Source organism: Haemaphysalis longicornis, unplaced genomic scaffold (genome assembly GCF_048455015.1).
Source record: "Haemaphysalis longicornis isolate Haplotype H1 unplaced genomic scaffold, Haemaphysalis longicornis Haplotype H1 scaffold_1, whole genome shotgun sequence".
Taxonomy (NCBI): Eukaryota; Metazoa; Arthropoda; class Arachnida; order Ixodida; family Ixodidae; genus Haemaphysalis; species Haemaphysalis longicornis.
Genome location: NW_027526203.1, coordinates 364,756,103 through 364,774,835, shown reverse-complemented (window position 1 = coordinate 364,774,835; position 18,733 = coordinate 364,756,103). Strand labels below are relative to the sequence as shown.

Here is an 18,733-nt window from a genome sequence, read left to right as displayed (position 1 = left end):
TCCGTGCAATATGTTCCTGTGTGGGCCACAAAACATTTGATTGCCTTTTTTTTTTGCAGATGTCTAGAGGTAGCCAGATGTGTGTTCTTAATCTCAACCTGCATGTCCTCACAACCATTAGGTAGAAAGCGATTATTTTTTTTAACTTACACCCCTGTGTAGTGTTGTGCTGAATAGCTTTTGTAAACCCGCCGCGGTGGCTCAGTGGCTAAGGCGTTGCGCTGCTGAGCACGAGGTCGCGGGTTCGATTCCCGGCCGCGGCGGCCGCTTTTCTGATGGAGGCGAAAAGCAAAAACGCCCGTGTGTACGAGATTTCGGCGCACGATAAAGATCTCCAGGTGGTCAAAATTAATCCGGAGCCCTCCACTACGGCGCGCCTCATCGCCTGCGTTGCGTCGGCGCGTTAAACCCTACAAATCAATCAATAGCTTTTGTAAGAAGAAAGGGACTAACTGCCACGAGTCTTGGTGGGAAGTGAATGACGAAGAAGATAAAAATCTAGAAAGGAAAATAGATTTACAAGACTGATACTCAACTTCTCGACCAAAATAATTTCTTGTAAGATGCGGATAACAGAGCCAGCAAAAATTGCCTCCATCTCCCCGCGAGGGAACCCTGGTGTGATGCGTCGCATCTGGGGGTTCAATTGGCGTTTCCATTGGGTTGATTCTCTACATCGCGTGAAATGTAATGTGAACGCGTAGGATGCCTTCCGTCACATACGGTTGTTCTCATACACGGGACGATGGAGGCAATTTTACATTTTCATGCACATGCATACGCGAAATGAGAGAGTACAGGTGTTTTAGCGGCCACCACCCAGCGCGATACCCGCTTTATATTCACAGCGCTTGAAGGAGAGGAGACCGCGGAGGAGAGTCGCGCATGCGCGCACATGCGCGCCGGAGCAGCTGTTAACGCAGCGTTAACGCAGCGAAGCGCGCGCCAACCAAGCGCACCAGCTGTCGTTATGCTAATGCGCCGGAGTGAGAGTTTTGCACACAGCTGTGGGAGAGGCGAACGGAGGAGGGCTGCGGATGGACGCCGCCGCCGCCGACGACGACGCAGGAGGAACATGCCTCAGAGCAAGAGATGAGCCGCATCTAAAAGCAGGAAACCTGGAAAATACAATAAACACTTTCTGCTGTGAGCAATAATGAATCTCTTACTTGCTGAGCAATACTGTGTTTTTTTTTCTTCGGAAGAGATAGATACCTCCGTAGTACGTGTTGTTGAGAAGTCCAGCAGTGAAGGATGCGATAAATATCCGGCCATTTTTTTACACGCATACCAACATACCTTTTCTAGCGGGATTTTGCGGTAAATGTATTCCCATACCCTTTATTCCGGAGATATAAAAATCTAAATCGCAAAGAAGACTTCATCTGCGTTTTAGAATTCATTTGGAAGCAATGAACTAAAGTAGCACATTACAACGTCTTTTAAAAAACAACTCGTACAAGGGACCACACTCTGGTTTTATGTGTCCACGTGTTGCAGTGGTCTCGTAGCCGGCCTGTTGTTATCCGTAGCAAAAACTAAAAGCGCATAGCCAGGAATCAATACAGACAACTCACAGCGTACACAGCGGGCAAATCGTCCTCATGAAGAATACAACCGGCGTCGCGTTAACGTGACCGCCACACCAAACCCGTTCCCCTGTAGAGCGTGCTTTGCCTGTAAGTACTTCGTGCGAGGCACAAAAGCCGACTTGCGGAATGACCTCGGGAAGGATAGTTGCAGAGTCGCCCTCGGAGATAATAACACAGACCAGGTCAGCAGTAAGTGGAAACGGAGGAAGATGTGGCCTAGCTAGAGAAAGGAAGGGAGAAGGCCACACTGCCTGCCCATTACAAAGCAATGAAACGTGTTGCCGTAATAGAAAAAGGGGGAAACGAAAACAAAATATGTAGTATCCGGAGAAAGAACAAACACACAAGTCGTAAAAAGTCACGCGGGCATTGTCCTTATAATGAAAAATGCACTAAACATCGGGGTGCATTCTTCCTACGTGCTATTTTAAAACAATGTAGTATTCTTAATGGTGAGCACTCCCTTCTCCTCCTCCCCTTAACTGCACAATGCGCTTTCAACGAATTTCATCACTAAGCGCACTGTATATTAAACTTGAACAAAGAATATACTTGAATGAAAGAATTCCCGAACAAGTACAGACCACAGCATCTGTGTCTATAACACTCGAGCGGCATGCCGCGGGCTGCACGGACGTTCCCGTCGGCGACACCCATGCGCACCGGGTTCGAGATAGCGTGCATCTGCGCGTGCGCAGCCTTCTGACACGATCAGCTTGCCTTTGTCGGCGTTTTTGGCCGCCGCTGTTACAGAGGATGCTTTGGCCACCGGGAGCGCTGTTGGCGACACCACTCGTGAGACGCACGGAGAGCGGGCGTGCTCAGCGCGCGCGGCTGCCGCTTCTGCACTCGGAAGAAAACGCCGAGTCATCGTTCTGTCAAACTGCTACGTGTAATCGCACGTTGCGGGCTGCGAGTTTATTCGCCGGTGTTGGTAACTGGTCGATGGTGGTGACGGTTGAGTTTCCTAGAGCGGCTTTTATTGTTCAATTGGCAATGCGTTGAGGTCAATGGGCGCGCGGAACAGAGAGTGAGCGGATGGCTGCGCGCGATGACGTTGCGTATCTCGCATAGGAGGAAAAGAGCTGCTGGAGTACAGCATTGTCATACTGATAACTTTATTACATTACAAAATTGTTCAATGTTATTAGTATAACTATGACATAATGTGAAAGTTTACATGTCTGATTCTTCCGTCGGCCTTCACTGCCCGTGAGCGAAAACCGGCAGTCATTAGGCGTCGTATAAAAAAGTCCCTGGACGCCTCTAGGGAATTAAAGGTAGTTAGAGCGAACCAGAGGAACATTTGGAATGAGGGGATTGCACTGCGAATTAAGGAGGGTGAAAAAGCGCATTAGGATTAAAATTAAGGAATAAAGAGAAAGGAGCAAAAGAGAATTGGGAGTACCCGAAAAATAACAGGAATAAATGCGAGTTAAAAAGGGTTAAATCACGTAGATGTCTGAGTGGAATGAGGTAAATTCTAGTCAATAAAGATGAATCAGACTTAACTGGCAGATGTCAAAGTGTACTAGGATGAAACCAAGCGAATTAAAAACGAATACAAATAAAATTGAATTGTGAGAATTCAACGTAACTAAAAATGAATGAAGTATTCAGTTAAGCGAGATAAGATGAATTAACATGAACCTAAATAAATCCACATGAACCGAAGTGATTTACGAAGACAAAGCAAATGCATAGGAATCAATGGGAATCAAGCGTAATCAAAGTCAGATAAGCTGAATCAAAATAAATTAGGGTGGGTCACTGAAAGTGAATTAGGCTAAATTAATTTGAACTAACAGAAACTAAAGTGAATCGAAAACGAGACTGAGGTAATTATGAAGGAAGATGCAGCGAATTAACAGAGGTTAATGTGAATTAAGAGCAATCAATGAAAAATAAATCCCATGACTAAGTCAATTAGGTGATATCCTAATGAATTAGGATGAATCGAAATGAACGAAAAAACTTAAAGTGATTTAATATTGATTCATATGAGTTAGAAGGACAAGGTAAATTAAGAGTAGCGTCCTGGGCACGTTGGTACTCCATTGCTAAATAAATTCATTGCGCTAAAAAGGGGGACACGGACGAAGTGAGGACAGACACACTCGGCGTAAATTAAGAGGAATCCAAGCGAAATTTGACGAATCAATGTGAACTGACACTGCAGATTAAAACATGGCGTATATCAAAGTGAGTTTAGAGGGATCAATTTGAAAGAAAACGAATTTGTATTAATCAGAACAGTGAAATAATGAGAGCGAATAATGGTAATCCAAGTGACTTTCGATGTAGGACAGAGATTCTGTCAGTGAATCAGAAAATTAAAACAGATTACCGCAGTAATAAAGTAAACGATTTAAACGATTAAGCAAATAAGACGAATTACTCTGCGATAAAGTCCTCGGCCCTAATTTATGTGGATCTATGTTAACTCCCTTGTGGTTCCCGTTGATTCGGGTTGATTCATCTGAAGTCAGTTTTATGTATTTTACACCTTTGAGTACCCAGCTTTAATGCACTGTGAATCAATCCAATCCATTCATTTTCTCTTCTTCTCAATTCTTTGTCTTGGGTCGTACTTGAATTTGGAGGAGGAGGAATAAACGTGTCTCAAAAACAGTCCGCCCTGGGGAAGAGTCCTCATTCCAGGACCCCTTGAGTCCGTCCGGCTTCTTGGGCTCTCTGCACCAGCCAAAGCTGGTCGTCAGGGTCTGAGCTGGACAGAACTTTCTCCCAGTGCTCAGGGGAGGGGAGGGGCGGGGGGGGGGGGGGGTAGGTGGGGGTTCTTATCACAGCCCCACATGATATGGTAGAGGGTGCCCGAAGCCTCGCAGAAGCGGCGTTGCGAAGAGTACAGGGTGGGGGCCAGAATGTGAGCTCTAGTGTCCATTATAAATCCCCTGAGTTTGTGTTAATTCACTTTCTTTTTTCATCATAGTTCACTGCTTCATTCCATTCAAGTCACTTTGATTCCTAACAATTCACATTGAGTCCTCTTAATTTGCTGCATATTACTTCATAATTAGTTTGGTCTCGTTTTCGATTCACATTGCTACCTGTTATTTCCATTATAATTAGCGTGGGCCACTTCGTCACCCAATTTAATTTACTCTCATTGTTCTTAATTAACCGTATGTCTTCATAATTTGCTTAGTCTTTCTGAGAGATTTACTTCGATCCATATCAATTCACTTTGGTTTCTATTGATTCAATTTAATTTAGCATAATTCACTTTGATACACGTTAATTCATTCAGTGACCCATCCTAATACTTTATTCAGCTTATTTGACTCTGATTCCGCTTGATTCTCATTGATTCCTCTGCATTTGATTTCTCTTCGTAAATCACTTCGGTCCATGTGGATTTATTTAGGTTCATGTTAATTCATCTTATCTCGCTTAACTCACTACTTCATTCACTTTTAGTTAGGTTGAATTCTCACAATATAATTTACTTTGTATTCGTTTTTAATTCGCTTCGTTTCGTCCTAGTACACTTTGACATATGCCAGTTAAGTCTGATTCATCTTTGTTTACTAGAATTTACCTCATTCCACTCAGACATCTACGTGATTTAACCCTTTTTAACTCGCATTTATTCCTGTTATTTTTCGGGTAGTCCCAATTCTCTTTTGTTCCTTTCTCTTTATTCCTTAATTTTAATCCTAATGCGCTTTTTCACCCTCCTTAATTCGCAGTGCAACCCCCTCATTCCAAATGTTCCTCTGGTTCGCTCTAACTACCTTTAATTCCCTAGAGGCGTCCAGGGACTTTTTATACGACGCCTAATGACTGCCGCTTTTTGCTCACGGGCAGTGAAGGCCGACGGAAGAATCAGACATGTAAACTTTCACATTATGTCATAGTTATACTAATCACATTGATCAATTTTGTAATGTAATAAAGTTATCAGTATGACAATGCTGTACTCCAGTAGCTCTTTTCCTCCTATGCGAGATACGCAACGTCATAGCGCGCAGCCATCCGCTCACTCTGTTCCGTGCGCGCTCATTTACCTCAAAAGCATGGCCAATCGAACGATAAAAGCCGCTCTGGAAACTCAACCGTCGCCATCGTGAACCAGTTACCAACACCGGTGCATAAACTAGCAGCCCTAACCATGCGATTACACGTAGCAATCTGACTGAAGGAGGACGCGGCGTTTTTTTTTCCGAGCGCAGACGCGCGACAGGAAAAATGACGCGGCCGCGGCGCGCGCCGACCAGCGCCCGCTCTGCGTGCGTCTCACGAACGGTGTCGCCAACAGCGCTCCCGTCGGCCAAAGAATCCTCTGTAACAGCGGCGGCCAAAAACGCTGACAAAGAGAAGATGATCGCGCCAGGGTGGCCGGGCAGGCGCAGATGCCCGCTATCTCGAACCCGCCGTCGCATGGGTGTCGCCGACAGGCATCGTCCGTGTAGCCCGCGGCACGCCGCTCGGGTGTTATAGTCAAGGGTGTTGCGGTCTGTGCGTGCGACGAGGTCAGTAGAAGAGTTGAGAAGTCGTTAGGAAGCATAAGAGAGCGAAGAATGGATCTACTATGCTGACTTTTATGGAGAAAACCTTTTTCTTGTAGTTGTTGTTGTTGATGTTGCTTTCTTTCAAGCATCTGTAATTCGTTGTTTATAATGAATAAGCCAGTACCGCCAGCCACAATGACGACTACAACACAAAGGCGACACTTGCCTGGCGAAATGTTCAATTGTTCAACTTATGGTCGACTTCTCATCTAATGTACTGTTGTGAAGTTTGATAAATGTGGTGACGGTGGAGGGCTCCACGCCATCTCTGAAGCAAGGTGGGCGTGTAGTTTAATGGCAAAGCCAAATAAAAGTATTCATCAGTGTGTACCTTTCATTATCCCGCCATAACGTACTCGGGCCAAAACATGTTTGTGCTCTGCACAAAAACACGTACGCGCGCACGTACGTACTAACAGACACAAAATTTGTGTCGAAACGTTAAAAATAAAATCGTAAAATTTATCTTAAGCAACTACGCGTAAAGAAGCATGATTTTAGATTGGACGCTTTAGCGACAACAATAAATTTTCTCGTCTATGACACATCGTGGAGGTAAAGCGGACAGATGTGATTTAAGAAAAAGCCTAGGAGGCGAGGCTTAGAGCACTTTTTCTCCCTAAAGCACAACTTACAGGCGCCACTTTTTTCTCAGTCTTCCCTTGTCTGTTCTCTAGCGGCATCAATAATGCGGTAAGAAATTTTGACACCCTTTCTCTCTTCGCACTCTCTCGCCCAAGCTTGGCCGGCCAGGAGACGGAGAGCAGAAGAACTAAACACGAAAAAAACGTGGAGCCAATCGCGCGAACTCCTGTACCCGGTCACCACGCCATCCCCGACACCAAGTCAATGAATCTTGCCTTGCGGCTTTCGAAAGAGGAAGCACAAGAAAAGGCAATTTTTGTCCTGGAGCTCGCAGCTTCTTTCTTTGTTGGCTTCTTTTCCTCATTCTCCTACGATCTCTGCGGACGACCGTCTACGAAGCTTTTCTTCGCGAGCTCGCACAAAAGAGGCGTCGTCGCACTAACCTTTTTTGTTCGTACTGCGTCTCTTGCGGCGGGCACGTATTCTCCGCAACCGAATCGAAGGAGCACTTTTTATAATCTGCGATGTTGTAATAGCCCCGCGGGCAGCGGCCAGACTTGTATAGAATAGAGGTACGAGGGAAAGGTAAGACGATAGGGCTCCCTACCTTTTTTCTTCCTTTCGTTATTGCCGTAAAAAAACGGCCGTAATTTTGTCGGTGTTCCGAAATTCAAGTACGGCAAAGGAGATTCTTTTAGCTCGCATCGCAGCGATCTGGCTAAGCACCCATTAGCAAAGGGAAGTGACCTTTTTTGTTGAAGCCCTCTTCAGCGAAAGGAAGAAACGAGCACGCGGTCCTTACGTTTCTTCGACAAAATTGCACGGAGCGATGCTGAGAACAGACGACTCTCGGGCATTTAAGCCGACAATTTGCATGCAACCTTCCGCTAGAGCTGTACTTTTCAATCCATGGAAGCGTTTTCAAGCGTGAAATTAGATTCAGTGCCATAATGAAATAAACAAAAAAAAAAGGTTCCCGTGGCAGCGCCTTGAAATTTCGATTACAGTTACTGTGAGCACCTCATGAAATGCTTAATAAGCATAATTCGTTGCTAAAATGTGCTCGCTACATAAGTCTCAAAATATCAGTCTCAAATACAAGAACGTACAAGCCTATGGTGTTCAGCTTTTCAAACGAAAATTCTAAAGTAAAAAAAAAAATGCAAGGCAAAAAATTAAGGAAGCTCACACTAACGCGTAAGACTTGAAGGTGGAGAAGCTGTGCCCAAACTTCGCGACCATCACGAAGGTGTTTAAATCCACGATTGCAGCCGATTTGATTCTTCTTCGCTGCCGCAACGACTTTTACTCCGTTATTGCTGCTATAAGTGTGAGCTTCTTTTATTTTTTTCAAGTGATAATCATTGGACATCACCTTGGAGGGGCGTACGTCATGACGTGTCTTCCTTGTTCCAAGCAAGTGTTGCAACGATTACGGCGAACGCTGGAGTTTTTTCTTTTTTTTTTTTTCGCCACTATTGGCCAATCTCCCTAAGTGGGTATGCTTGGCTTGACAAACGTGCGCAGGGGACGCTGGGCGGTCGACGCGAGACACGCACACACGAGCGCTAGGCATTTTTTTTGTTTTGTTTTGATGCCTGGCGGTCATCGCGAGGCCCGCGCTCACGTGCACGCCCGGAAATTTCTTGGCATTTTTAACTGCGGGCACGAAAAATTACGATTTATTAAACAGCTTCGATGTTAAAAATTCCGTTTTTATTTCGCCTGCGCAGCAAGTTCTGTGTGTGTGAAATGTATCCATTCTCCGCACGACCATCGCCAATAGTTCGCGGTGAGTTTAAATTCAGCTGTGCAGCAAACAATTTTACACTGACCATTGTTGGGTTCGCTGAGCTTTTGCGTCATACAGCAACAGGTGAGGTTGTTGTTTTTTTGTTTTGTTTTTGTAAATATGTGCCCAAACTGCACAAAAATCAAGTCACAACGCAGTGAAGAACTTTGGGCGACGTTTACTAGACATGTTTACTTTCCAGGGAACTAACTGATCATAAATCCTTCGCAGTGGAGCGGCACATCTCAGCCATTTTGATTAAGATATAAGCTAATGTGAACCGGTGACCTTTCAACGGTTAAACCTCGACAATGTTTTTTTTTTTTTTCAAGTAACGAATTGTACACCCTGGAATAAATACCAAGTACCGCAGTTTAAAAAAATTATTAGTCAACAATTTTGGCGCCCTCTAAATAAAAGGCGCCAAATTGGAGCCACTGGCAGGCGAAGCGGCGCCTCACCGACGTTTCAAGCGAATCGGGCAGCTCTCGAACTGAACGTCGCCGCGTCGCGTGCCACACGCGCAGCGCCAGTTATCAGCGCGAGCGAGTGCAGCAATGCTACGGCGCCATGCCATTTTTGTTTAATTTATTTCGAGATGCATAAACATTCTCCCGTTCCAGGGCTTTCCGCGGGAACTTCGGTATTGTTTTAATTTTGGGGCACTCTGCAACTTTGGGTATGAGAAACTTCGGCTGGATTCAGCACTTTGAAACTTAGCTACTTTATTTTCGGTAATTCATAATTTATTCAAACTTTAAGGATAGAGTGTTATGGCAACAACGATTGGAAAGGATTATTACCCGTTTTGTTGCTGGAAAAGTTGATATTCCAATTTTTAATGCCGGATACAATTTAGGTGGCACATCCTAATCATACCGTTTCGTGGCGGCAGGATAAACTTGACGTGTTCTTTAGCAATATTAAAGTGATGGCAAGGGTATGCGGAGGGGTTTTAGCTCTTATACCTACCACAGGCACGCCACAACCGGCTAGGGTTGTATTCTTATTAAAAAGCCTGTCAAGTAGACCTAACTTGCCTACGGAATCGAGGTGCTGTGGAATGACGCAAAATAAACACTGAAGTTCGCCCAAACCGCAAATACCTTAGAATGCCCAAGAAGGGGCCTTTGAAGCAAGAGTGTCGCATGCCGACCGCGTGTCTGTGCGCGTACAGAAGCGCAGTTCCTCGACCGGGGGCAGGTGCGAGCTTAACGAAGGGGGGACGCGCGTCCGTGCAGCAGCGGCGGCAGCCCGGGCGGCGGTCATGATCGGGATCCGGAGCGGCAGCGGCGGCGGTGGCGTGTCCTCCATCGGCAACTCGCCGAGCCGAGCCATCTCGACGGTGCTGTGCGTGGGCTTCGGCGGCGCGGTCGCCTGCCTGGGCCTCATGCTGGGCGTGATCGTGAGCCGCGCCTACTTCGGCGTCACCGTGCTGGCCGCCTGCGTGCTCCTGCTGCTGCTCTGCTGCCGGGCCCGCGACGCCTGCCAGCTGAGGCGCTACGCGATGCCGCCGCCGCCGCCGCCTCCGCCTCGCGCGGCCGCCGGCAGCCTGAGCTTCTCTGCCGCTGAGCAGGCCGACCGCGCCGTGCCGCTCGCCTGCATCCCGAGCGGGGCCCGGTGCTCGGATTCCTCGCCGGTCTACCCGGCGCGAAATGCGATCCACTGAGACCGCTCGCTGTGCTCGCCAGAGCTGGACGTGCGCAGCCTCATGGTGCTCCGCGTGTCCGTCGTCTAGGCCTACGCCGGCGCCTGTCTCGACCCGGCGACCACTCTCTTTGGGAACGAATCGGACCGCTATTCTTACACACTAGCCGCGTGCGAAAGCGCTAACGAGCGTACTCACAACAGCAAGGCACAGGAAATGAATATCGCCCAGTAGTGGGCAGCAGGCACTCAGTGTTAAAAAAGTCCAGCAATTTGTCTCGTTTCCATCACGTGACTCACGAGTATGTTCGATGAACATAGCCTATCCAACGAACCGAGGTCGTAACGGTAACGGCGCGAGCTCTCAGACGCAACGTCGGTGCAGCGCAGCTGCATTGAATGCATTTAGAGAACACTCCGTTAAGCGAATAACTCCAACTCGCAAAAAAGGGACTTTTAGCCTTGTCTGTTCATTGTGGAGTTTGTACAGCCGTACATTCACTATGATTAATTTACATATATAAAGAGCACGGCATTCGCAATCATGCGGTCTTGACTGCAGCGAGTTATGCACCGTTCGTGCCATAGCCAATAATAACAGTACACGGATGCGTTCACTAGCCGCGAGTGACGTATAAACGTCGCGTCGTTCCAGCAGTGGCAAATGAAGATGTCTGTTGTGCGTCAACTGCGCGAGTAGATGAAAAAGAGAAACCTTGGGAGGTCGCTTGCCCAAATATATTTTAACGCGGTTTGCTATATATTGGACTATTTTTACTGATTGTGAGGTCCACTAGAGTGCTGTAAACATAGCTTCTATTCCGCACAACCCACATTACAGACGTTTCAACTAGACGTAGACGAGAGATGGCCTTCAGACGTACCGTGCGGCTGTTCCTTTCTTAAAACCACACTACTCGAGTTAAGGCAACCGGTCTAGTTTTAAGTCTCCTCCGACGTGTATGTGCGCATGTTATTTGAAACGGCGTAAGAGCTGTTTTGCATTCACCGCTCTTGCTAGCGTGCCGAAGCACTGAAATTTATTTGTTTCCTGGATCAACCACTGTATACATGTATATCGTATAGCAAATGTTTCACTTGTTCTCTTACTCTGTTGCTTAACCCGATCTTTTTTTTTTTACCACCCTAAAAGGGTGCCACTTGATAGTAACAAGAATTCCCCTAATCTTCCAAAATGTTAGCGTGCAGCACTCGATCAGCAGCTGAAAAGGAACGTAGGCTTTTCTAACGACGAGCCGAGAGAAGCAGCGTTCAACAAAAGTGTACGCAGTTTGCTGCCTCTGTACACTGTAGCTGCAGGCTAAAACTCGACAGCTAGTACTGGAACTCACGCCGGTATGCAATGCAGCGACATCGGCGTGCCTGAAACCGGGGGCCGCGATGTTAGTGGATTCTCCGGACAACACGAGCCTCACGGGGCGCCCAGCTCTCCCTAATCGCCGCCGCTGCTGACGTCAGCGCTAATTACGGCCGTCCCAAGGCGTGCGCAAGTTGGTCGAAAACTCGGCGGCCAGCGAGAAGCAAAACACGTAGACTCGTGAACGAACAATGCCTGACAAAGTGCAGACCGCGCGCAGACATGTGGCAGCATTCGTAGCGCATTCGGCCTTTACTGGCCGCGTCGTGCGACGGCTGCCGATGCCCAAGAGCTTCGTTTGCTGAGCACGCAAGCAAGAAGCCACACAGCGTAGGCGCTAACAAACGTGGCGTCGGCCACGCGTGGTTTCGCTTGCGCGGTGCCTCTAGAAGCACGGCCTGCCTCTTTTCATCGCCCCGAATTTTGTAGCAGCGCTCCGCACCCTGGCATTCTGCGGCGGTACACTTGTTACCTACGCGCCCCTTTTCCTTCGTTATAATGGATTACCAACTAGCTCGAACCCACACGTTGTTACCTTTTCCTTCGATCTCTCTCTCCCTGTCTTCCTCTCTCTATCATTTTTTTTAATGCCCGGTCATTTTCGCGCAAGCTGAAACTACTTTCGCTGCGCGAATCCGAGTGCCAGTTAATCGCCGAAGAAGGAGAAAATGTTGCCGTCGGAACATCAAGAGTGAGCAGTCGAGCTGTTATGCCGTGTCGTTTGGTGGAAAAGAGCGATTACGGACTGGCAGTTACCTGAACGTGTTGCTGGCGCCCTATATTTGCGTATGCTGTGAAAGGGGAAAAACGCACTGGCGTATGGGCGCCCCGTACATCTGGGCCCAGCTGTAGCGCGCGCTGCACCATTTGGCAAAAGCGCTTGATGAAGACAAATCCGCACGACTCTGGAGGGACACTCAGCACTTCTTTGAGCTCTAAGATTATTCGTAGGTAGCGAAATTGTTAGTCGGTTATTGTAAACTTGAAGACCAAGATCGCCGTTCCAGGTGTGCAAATATTGTACAGGAATATTTTAAAATATATTTTAAAATACATTAGTAACACACACACACACACACACACAAATATATATATATATATATATATATATATATATATATATATATATATATATATATATATATACACAGAAAGAAATGCCGGCAGTCTACAATGCCAAAGACGGCATAGGGGAATGGTTAGACTATTTTTTACCGTTAGTGACGTTACATTATTTTTTATTAATTACGTGAGAAAGAAAGAAAGAAAAACACGCGCCCAGAGTGGGGACCGAACCCACTCTGGGCGCGTGTTTTTCTTTCTTTCTTTCTCACGTAATTAATAAAAAATAATGTAACGTCACTAACGGTAAAAAATAGTCTAACCATTCCCCTATGCCTTCTTTGGCATTGTAGACTGCCGGCATTTCTTTCTGTATTTCCTAACGAGCCCCTCATTTTCCAAACCCTCTCTCTCTCTCTCTCTCTCTCTCTATATATATATATATATATATATATATATATATATATATATATATATATATATATATATAACACAGAAATAAGGGTTGGCAGTCGAGAAAACCTCGGAAAGCAAAGGGGAGGATGTGGTAGATCATTGAAACAGATTAAGAATTTGGAAAGAAAGAAAATAATATATATATATATATATATATATATATATATATATATATATATATATATATATATATATATTACACGATTACAGGTGTAGGCATGTAGTGTAAGCGGGCATACATATTTTTCTGCCTGCATACTTCAAGCTATGCACATGAAACCTTGTACGAAAAGACATCATAACGACAAGCGCTTTGTGTTCGCCTTTCAGCCCTGCTTAGCGAGTGTAAATGCCTGCCATTTTTAAATAGCTTTCTGTCCTCACATTAGAAAAAAATACTAGAATTTGCTTTCATATTTGGTAGCGGAGAAGGTCAAGGTAACTGATTTCTAATGAAAATATTACCACATGCCAAAAGTGCTAGAAGAAAATTACACGAGCCTTCGCAATTCCTCTAATTTTTTTTTTCTATTTAAAACCGATTCATCCGGCTTCCAAGAAGAGCTAGCGTATAACTGCACGGCAACCCGCGCTCGCAGCTCTGCCGCCTATCTAATACAGCCAGGCATTGGTGCAAATCGCCATGCGCCAACTCGAATCTTTCGATGATTGTCGACTCCAGGATGAATGGAAAAACAGCGCACAGCACAGTTGTCGTTTGGGTTAGGTAGAGACCGTGGCACCATTGACCGAAATTTCAGCATACCATGGCAGACCCTTTTTCTGGTTCGCGTTGAGGGTGGTTCCGGAAATTGAGTTTGCTTCATGGGCTATGATGAAAGGGTTTTTCTATGTTGCTAATCCACGTTCTGGGGCATTAGGCGGGGTTTGCGTCCTTCAGTTCGATACACCTAGCACTGTTTCTTGGCCTGCCCAAGCCTATCACTGGCTGACCAACCACGTTTTGAAGCCGCAACGAAATAAATCAACAACGCATCCTTTGATTTTCTTCGTGCGGAAAGCAATGCTGCTTTAACTAGTTAGACCCAGGGGAGTACAGTCGGGATCAATTTGAAGGTTATCGCGGGAGCACCGACCGACCGCGACGACAGCGCCTTAGCGTGACACTTTTTAGCATCAGCCACAACGAGATTATGCCTGGTTTGCTTCTCCCGTGGCTGTTCCAGGCAGTGCGCGCACTGCCGTCAAAAACAATAAGGGCCGCACTTGTTTCTTTTTTCTTTATCCTTTCATCGACATACTTCACACTGATACGCAACCTTCTCAGGGTAACTATGCCGGCATGCCGGGGCATTGTGTAAAAAAATTGTAAATTGCTTCCGCAATGCCGAGGTATCTTCGGTGTTATCAGGTTGCCGAGGAACGAAACCCGGATACGTCACCGAAAAAGGAATGAGGAAAAAAAGTGCGGCAGTCGGCCTTTGCAGAAGGGGGTGAGCGAATCCTATGCAACAGCCAAAAGGCGAGGGAGGGCAGCATAATCTCATTTTCGCGAAAGAAAAAAAGTGCCACGGAACGGCGCTGTGGTCTCGCTTGCGCGGTGCTCCGGCGATAACCTTCAAATTGAGCCTGACTGTACATGGCTGATGGAAGGCGTATTTGGCAAGGGACGCTCGACACTGTAGAAGAGCCGATTTGCTGCTGCTGAGCGTATACGTTCAAAATTACTGCTCTATGCCCATCAGATAACTTGGAAACGCGCTCAAAAGATTTCTCTCTCTTTCCCGGTCTTGACGTTCTTCGACGGCTCTAATCACGTCACTAAGGCCATGTAGCGGCTGTTGGCAGGTTTTCCTTCAGTTGCAGCAATGAACGTTTTTCGATAGCAACTTTAAAAATAAAGCTACAAAAACAAAGCGGAAACGGAAGGCGTATTTGGTGCGACGAGCAAATCACGCAGTGCCGCTCCGTGCTGGTGATAACTGTAGCTTTCGCAGTTGCTTCCAGACGCGAAGGAAAGAGTGAAAGCGTTTATCAAAGTGTTTCAGGGTCCCTTTACGGCGCAGTCTGGATGGCAGTAGTAGCTCTCATGTTCTCAGTAGATCTCATCCCGTCGTAGCTTCATTGGCGTTTTATACACTACTCGTAGCCTCTGGAGTGTGCAGTGGAGGTCATCCCAGGTGTTATCTATACAGGTGTTTTCGAGGAGTTTGTATTAATGTTAAAACAATCCGACAGTTGGCCTTTCGTTAAAGTTAAGGTAGTAAGACAGTATTACGGTAGTGCGAAGGGACAAGTGCGAATGCGCACTTCGCACGACTCACTTGCGTACATCAGGGGCGGCAGCAAGCGGTGGGACATACGCGTACAAACATCAAGGCACGTACCCAGGTCGCGCATATCACTCCTGGGTACGCAAAATTTTAATTTTGTTTGTCTTTTTCAATACCATTTTTCGGGAAATAAATTTGGAATAAGAAAAACAAGTGAAAAAAAAAATAACCCCCCCCCCCTTTTTTTTTTGTACAGATCGAAGATTCGTTCATACCCAGCTTCTAATAGAACCCAAATTTCTAAAACAAACGTAACGTTGTTTTATTCGAATTCCTTGTAAGCGCAAGCATTATTCCACCGTATACTCGCTACTTATAACTCGCACTTGAATTGGTAGCATACGTTACATCCCTTCCGAGGCTGCGCTTTTTAAAAAGCCCCACAAAAACGCAATACGTTAGCGGCAACAGCGATGTGTGCCTTTTAGCCCGTTTGGCTGCTTATGAACCTCGCAATTACGACCTATTCTCTTTTATTGTTTCAGCAAATTTCGGCCCAGTTTCTCGGTCATAGGAAAAAAAGGGGCAATTAACAGTTGCCCTTTCATTTATCTGGTTTTGTTTGTGCAGCCCGCCCCCTCGCATCTTAAACTATCAAAACCTGTTCCATGGAGTGTAGCGCAGTGCTGTGCATATTTCCCTGGAGCACGCTTGGTTGAGAACATGAGCGCGGAGCCATTAAATCCCCGATGCGTAAAACTGCTTCGCACAACCCCGGCAGTTCGACACGGGTCTGCAAAAACGGTCGGTACGTGTCCAAAAAGTAGTAATGATTTCAATGTGGCGCACGCCTATAGGATCTCGTACGGTTGCGGTTAAAGTACTCCCCAGGAGATCCTTTCGCTTAGCACGAAAACACTGAATCTTCCCCTTAATGGCCTCGCTGAGACTCGCTGTCCATCACCAGTCAGAGCGCAAAGCACTGGCAACATAATTCAGCACTGCGTAGAAAACGAATCCCGTACTTTATTCTGTCATTAGTGCGATGAGCACGCCTGCTTAATCTGGCCGTCTAATACAACTGCAGCTTTGCGGCACATGAAAAATGTTAGTCAATTTTTGGATATTGCGAGTATTTTGCGATAACGGCAAGTGGTATACAAATACGGAAAGTTAAGCAAGAAATGCTAAGCGAAAAAAGTTCAGGTTCAATCTTGTTTTCCTCTGTCATATCAGTGGACCTACATTGTATGAGTACTGCTGAGAAATTATGTAACAAAATATCAGGGGGCCTCAAACAAATTCTGTTTATTGGTTAATGATGGAGTCCTGCACGCTAACATAGTTAAGCCATCCTCCGGTTGCTTTTCGCCTTCGCCGTTTAGTCCTCGAAAGTGAGGCTGCCGCACTGCAGGAAGGTCGGGCCAAAATCATTCGAGATCAAGTTAGTTTGTAAAACACACGCACGTGCGCGTGCACAAAACAAGTGGACAGATGGTTTGGTTGCGCCAACCACGGAATATTGTGTGATAGCAGCATACATTGCTTCTTATGAAGCGTTGGTTGTCCAAAAATAAAAAAAAGCGCGCCAATCCACCCTGAAGGTGCTTGGAAAGCGAAGCTGTAAATGACACCCTCAACGATTACCCATGCGACGTCACTTGAATTCGCACACGTGGCTCTACAAAGAGTGAAACCAGAGGCAAGTGAAATGCACTTAACCACACCCTTTATTACTTCAAAGAGGTATTCTTTGCAAAGGTTAAATCAATGCATGATTCATGAACAGTGTTTGGTTGAGTTGTATTCGTGAAGCACATGAGTGGAAACTCTTTTTATAGAATTAAAGGAAGCTCAAACCCGGTGTTAGACGTTCTCACTTCTCTTCCGTCTCTGCCGCCGCCGACGGAGGCGACGAGATCGGCGGATGAGACGGATGAGAAGTGAGATGCCATGTGTTGGTGTGACCTTTCTTTAATTTTTATAACTCCTAGCGCATGCGCAAGGCGCGCACACAGCCGCTACAAGTGCCGTGGGCGGAGCACACGGCGGCGCGAGACGTCGCGTGACGCTATCACGTGGCATTCAGCGAGAACGCAGGGGGTAAGGTGCGCCGTCTGTCGCCCCCGTCTCCGCATGGGCTCATAGCCCAATCGGTAAGACAACGGGCTCTCACTCCGTTTCTCTAACCGTTCCAGGTTCGATTCCTGGCGGTGCCAGTAACTTCTTTTAATTGTTTCCGGGAATTTTCTGTTGACACCAACGGTCGCGACAGAACCAGAACCCTTGGGGGGGGTGTAGAGGTAAAAAGCTTCGCTTTAAAATCCATTGAAGCTTGCACTCGCGCGCAATACTTGAATGGCAAAGCTGTTGGTGAGCATTCACGGACACGTAGTTAGTTTCAGTATCATGTTTGTTTACATAATGTGGTGCTAGCACTCGTTGTCATATGCGAAGAAGACAACCACGTCTTCGATGCAATGGCTTCTTAATCCTTAATGGCTTCTAGAGAATGCGGTGGGCGCGGCGACCTTTCCCAAGCAGGGTGTGAGCGCATGACGACACGAGGACGAACTAACGAGTGCCGTACGCTATGACGTGTCTTTCTCGTTTTGAGCAAGTGTTGCCTTGATTTGGAGTTTTTTTAGGGGCGAAGCACCTTCGGGGCTCGAGCTGTCGGCGTCTCCTGTCATCGTCTCATGTCGTCACGGTAAACCAAGTTGTCAAACGATGGTCAAAAAACAAGTGTATATTGGATAAAACCGGTTCGAAATAAACTAACATAATTTAAACTATTAAAATGCAGGAATAACTAGGATTTAATTGAATTAATAACAGAAATTTGTTAAATTCCGTCTCGAAATTGGTTTCAAATGTCAGGTTTTCTCCTGTAAAGCATACGTCTGATTGATTGATTGCAGGGTTTAGCTCGCCGACGCAACGCAGACAATGAGGCACGTCGTAGTGGTGGGCTCCGGATCAATTTTGACCACCTGGAGATCTTTAACGTGCGCCGAAATCTCGTACACACGGGCGCTTTTGCTTTTCACCTCCATCAGAAAAGCGGCCGGGAATCGAACCTGCATCCTAGTGCTCCGTGTAAAGCATACTTCTTAGTATGCTGCGGCATGTGACCCGAAAACAACTCATCGCCTGTCTGTCTCTCATTTAATTGCTTAAATCCGGTTCAACGCAAGAGAGGGCGCCACGGCCTTAGCAAACATGCTATTGCTCCTCCCAACGGCGCTTCTCCGGCGTGCAATCAGCCCGCGCCGTGCTGCAATTGAGAGACTTACAATCTTTGAATACCCTTTACACTGCATGCTTCGTTCCTCTCCAGGTTTCACGTTAGTGGAGATGGCCGTGGATTTTTTTTTTTTTTCTAAAGCTACTGCGCCAGCCGGGGGCTCGGCGGTGGCCGCGCGGCACGCACTCACGAGCGCTCGGCATTTTCT

At 46.6% G+C, this 18,733-nt stretch overlaps 1 protein-coding gene across 1 annotated transcript in view; it reads left to right on the top strand.

The window, feature by feature from the left end:
• Window positions 1–12,521, top strand: part of LOC144171189 (uncharacterized) — a 77,216-nt gene extending 64,695 nt beyond the window's left edge. Inside the window, exon 2 of the mRNA XM_077700969.1 lies at window positions 9,743–12,521. Within this exon, the coding sequence (XP_077557095.1) occupies window positions 9,769–10,170 (402 nt within the window). The 5' untranslated portion in view covers window positions 9,743–9,768 and the 3' untranslated portion in view covers window positions 10,171–12,521. The remainder of the gene's footprint in view (window positions 1–9,742) is intronic.
• The last annotated feature ends 6,212 nt before the right edge of the window (window positions 12,522–18,733 follow it).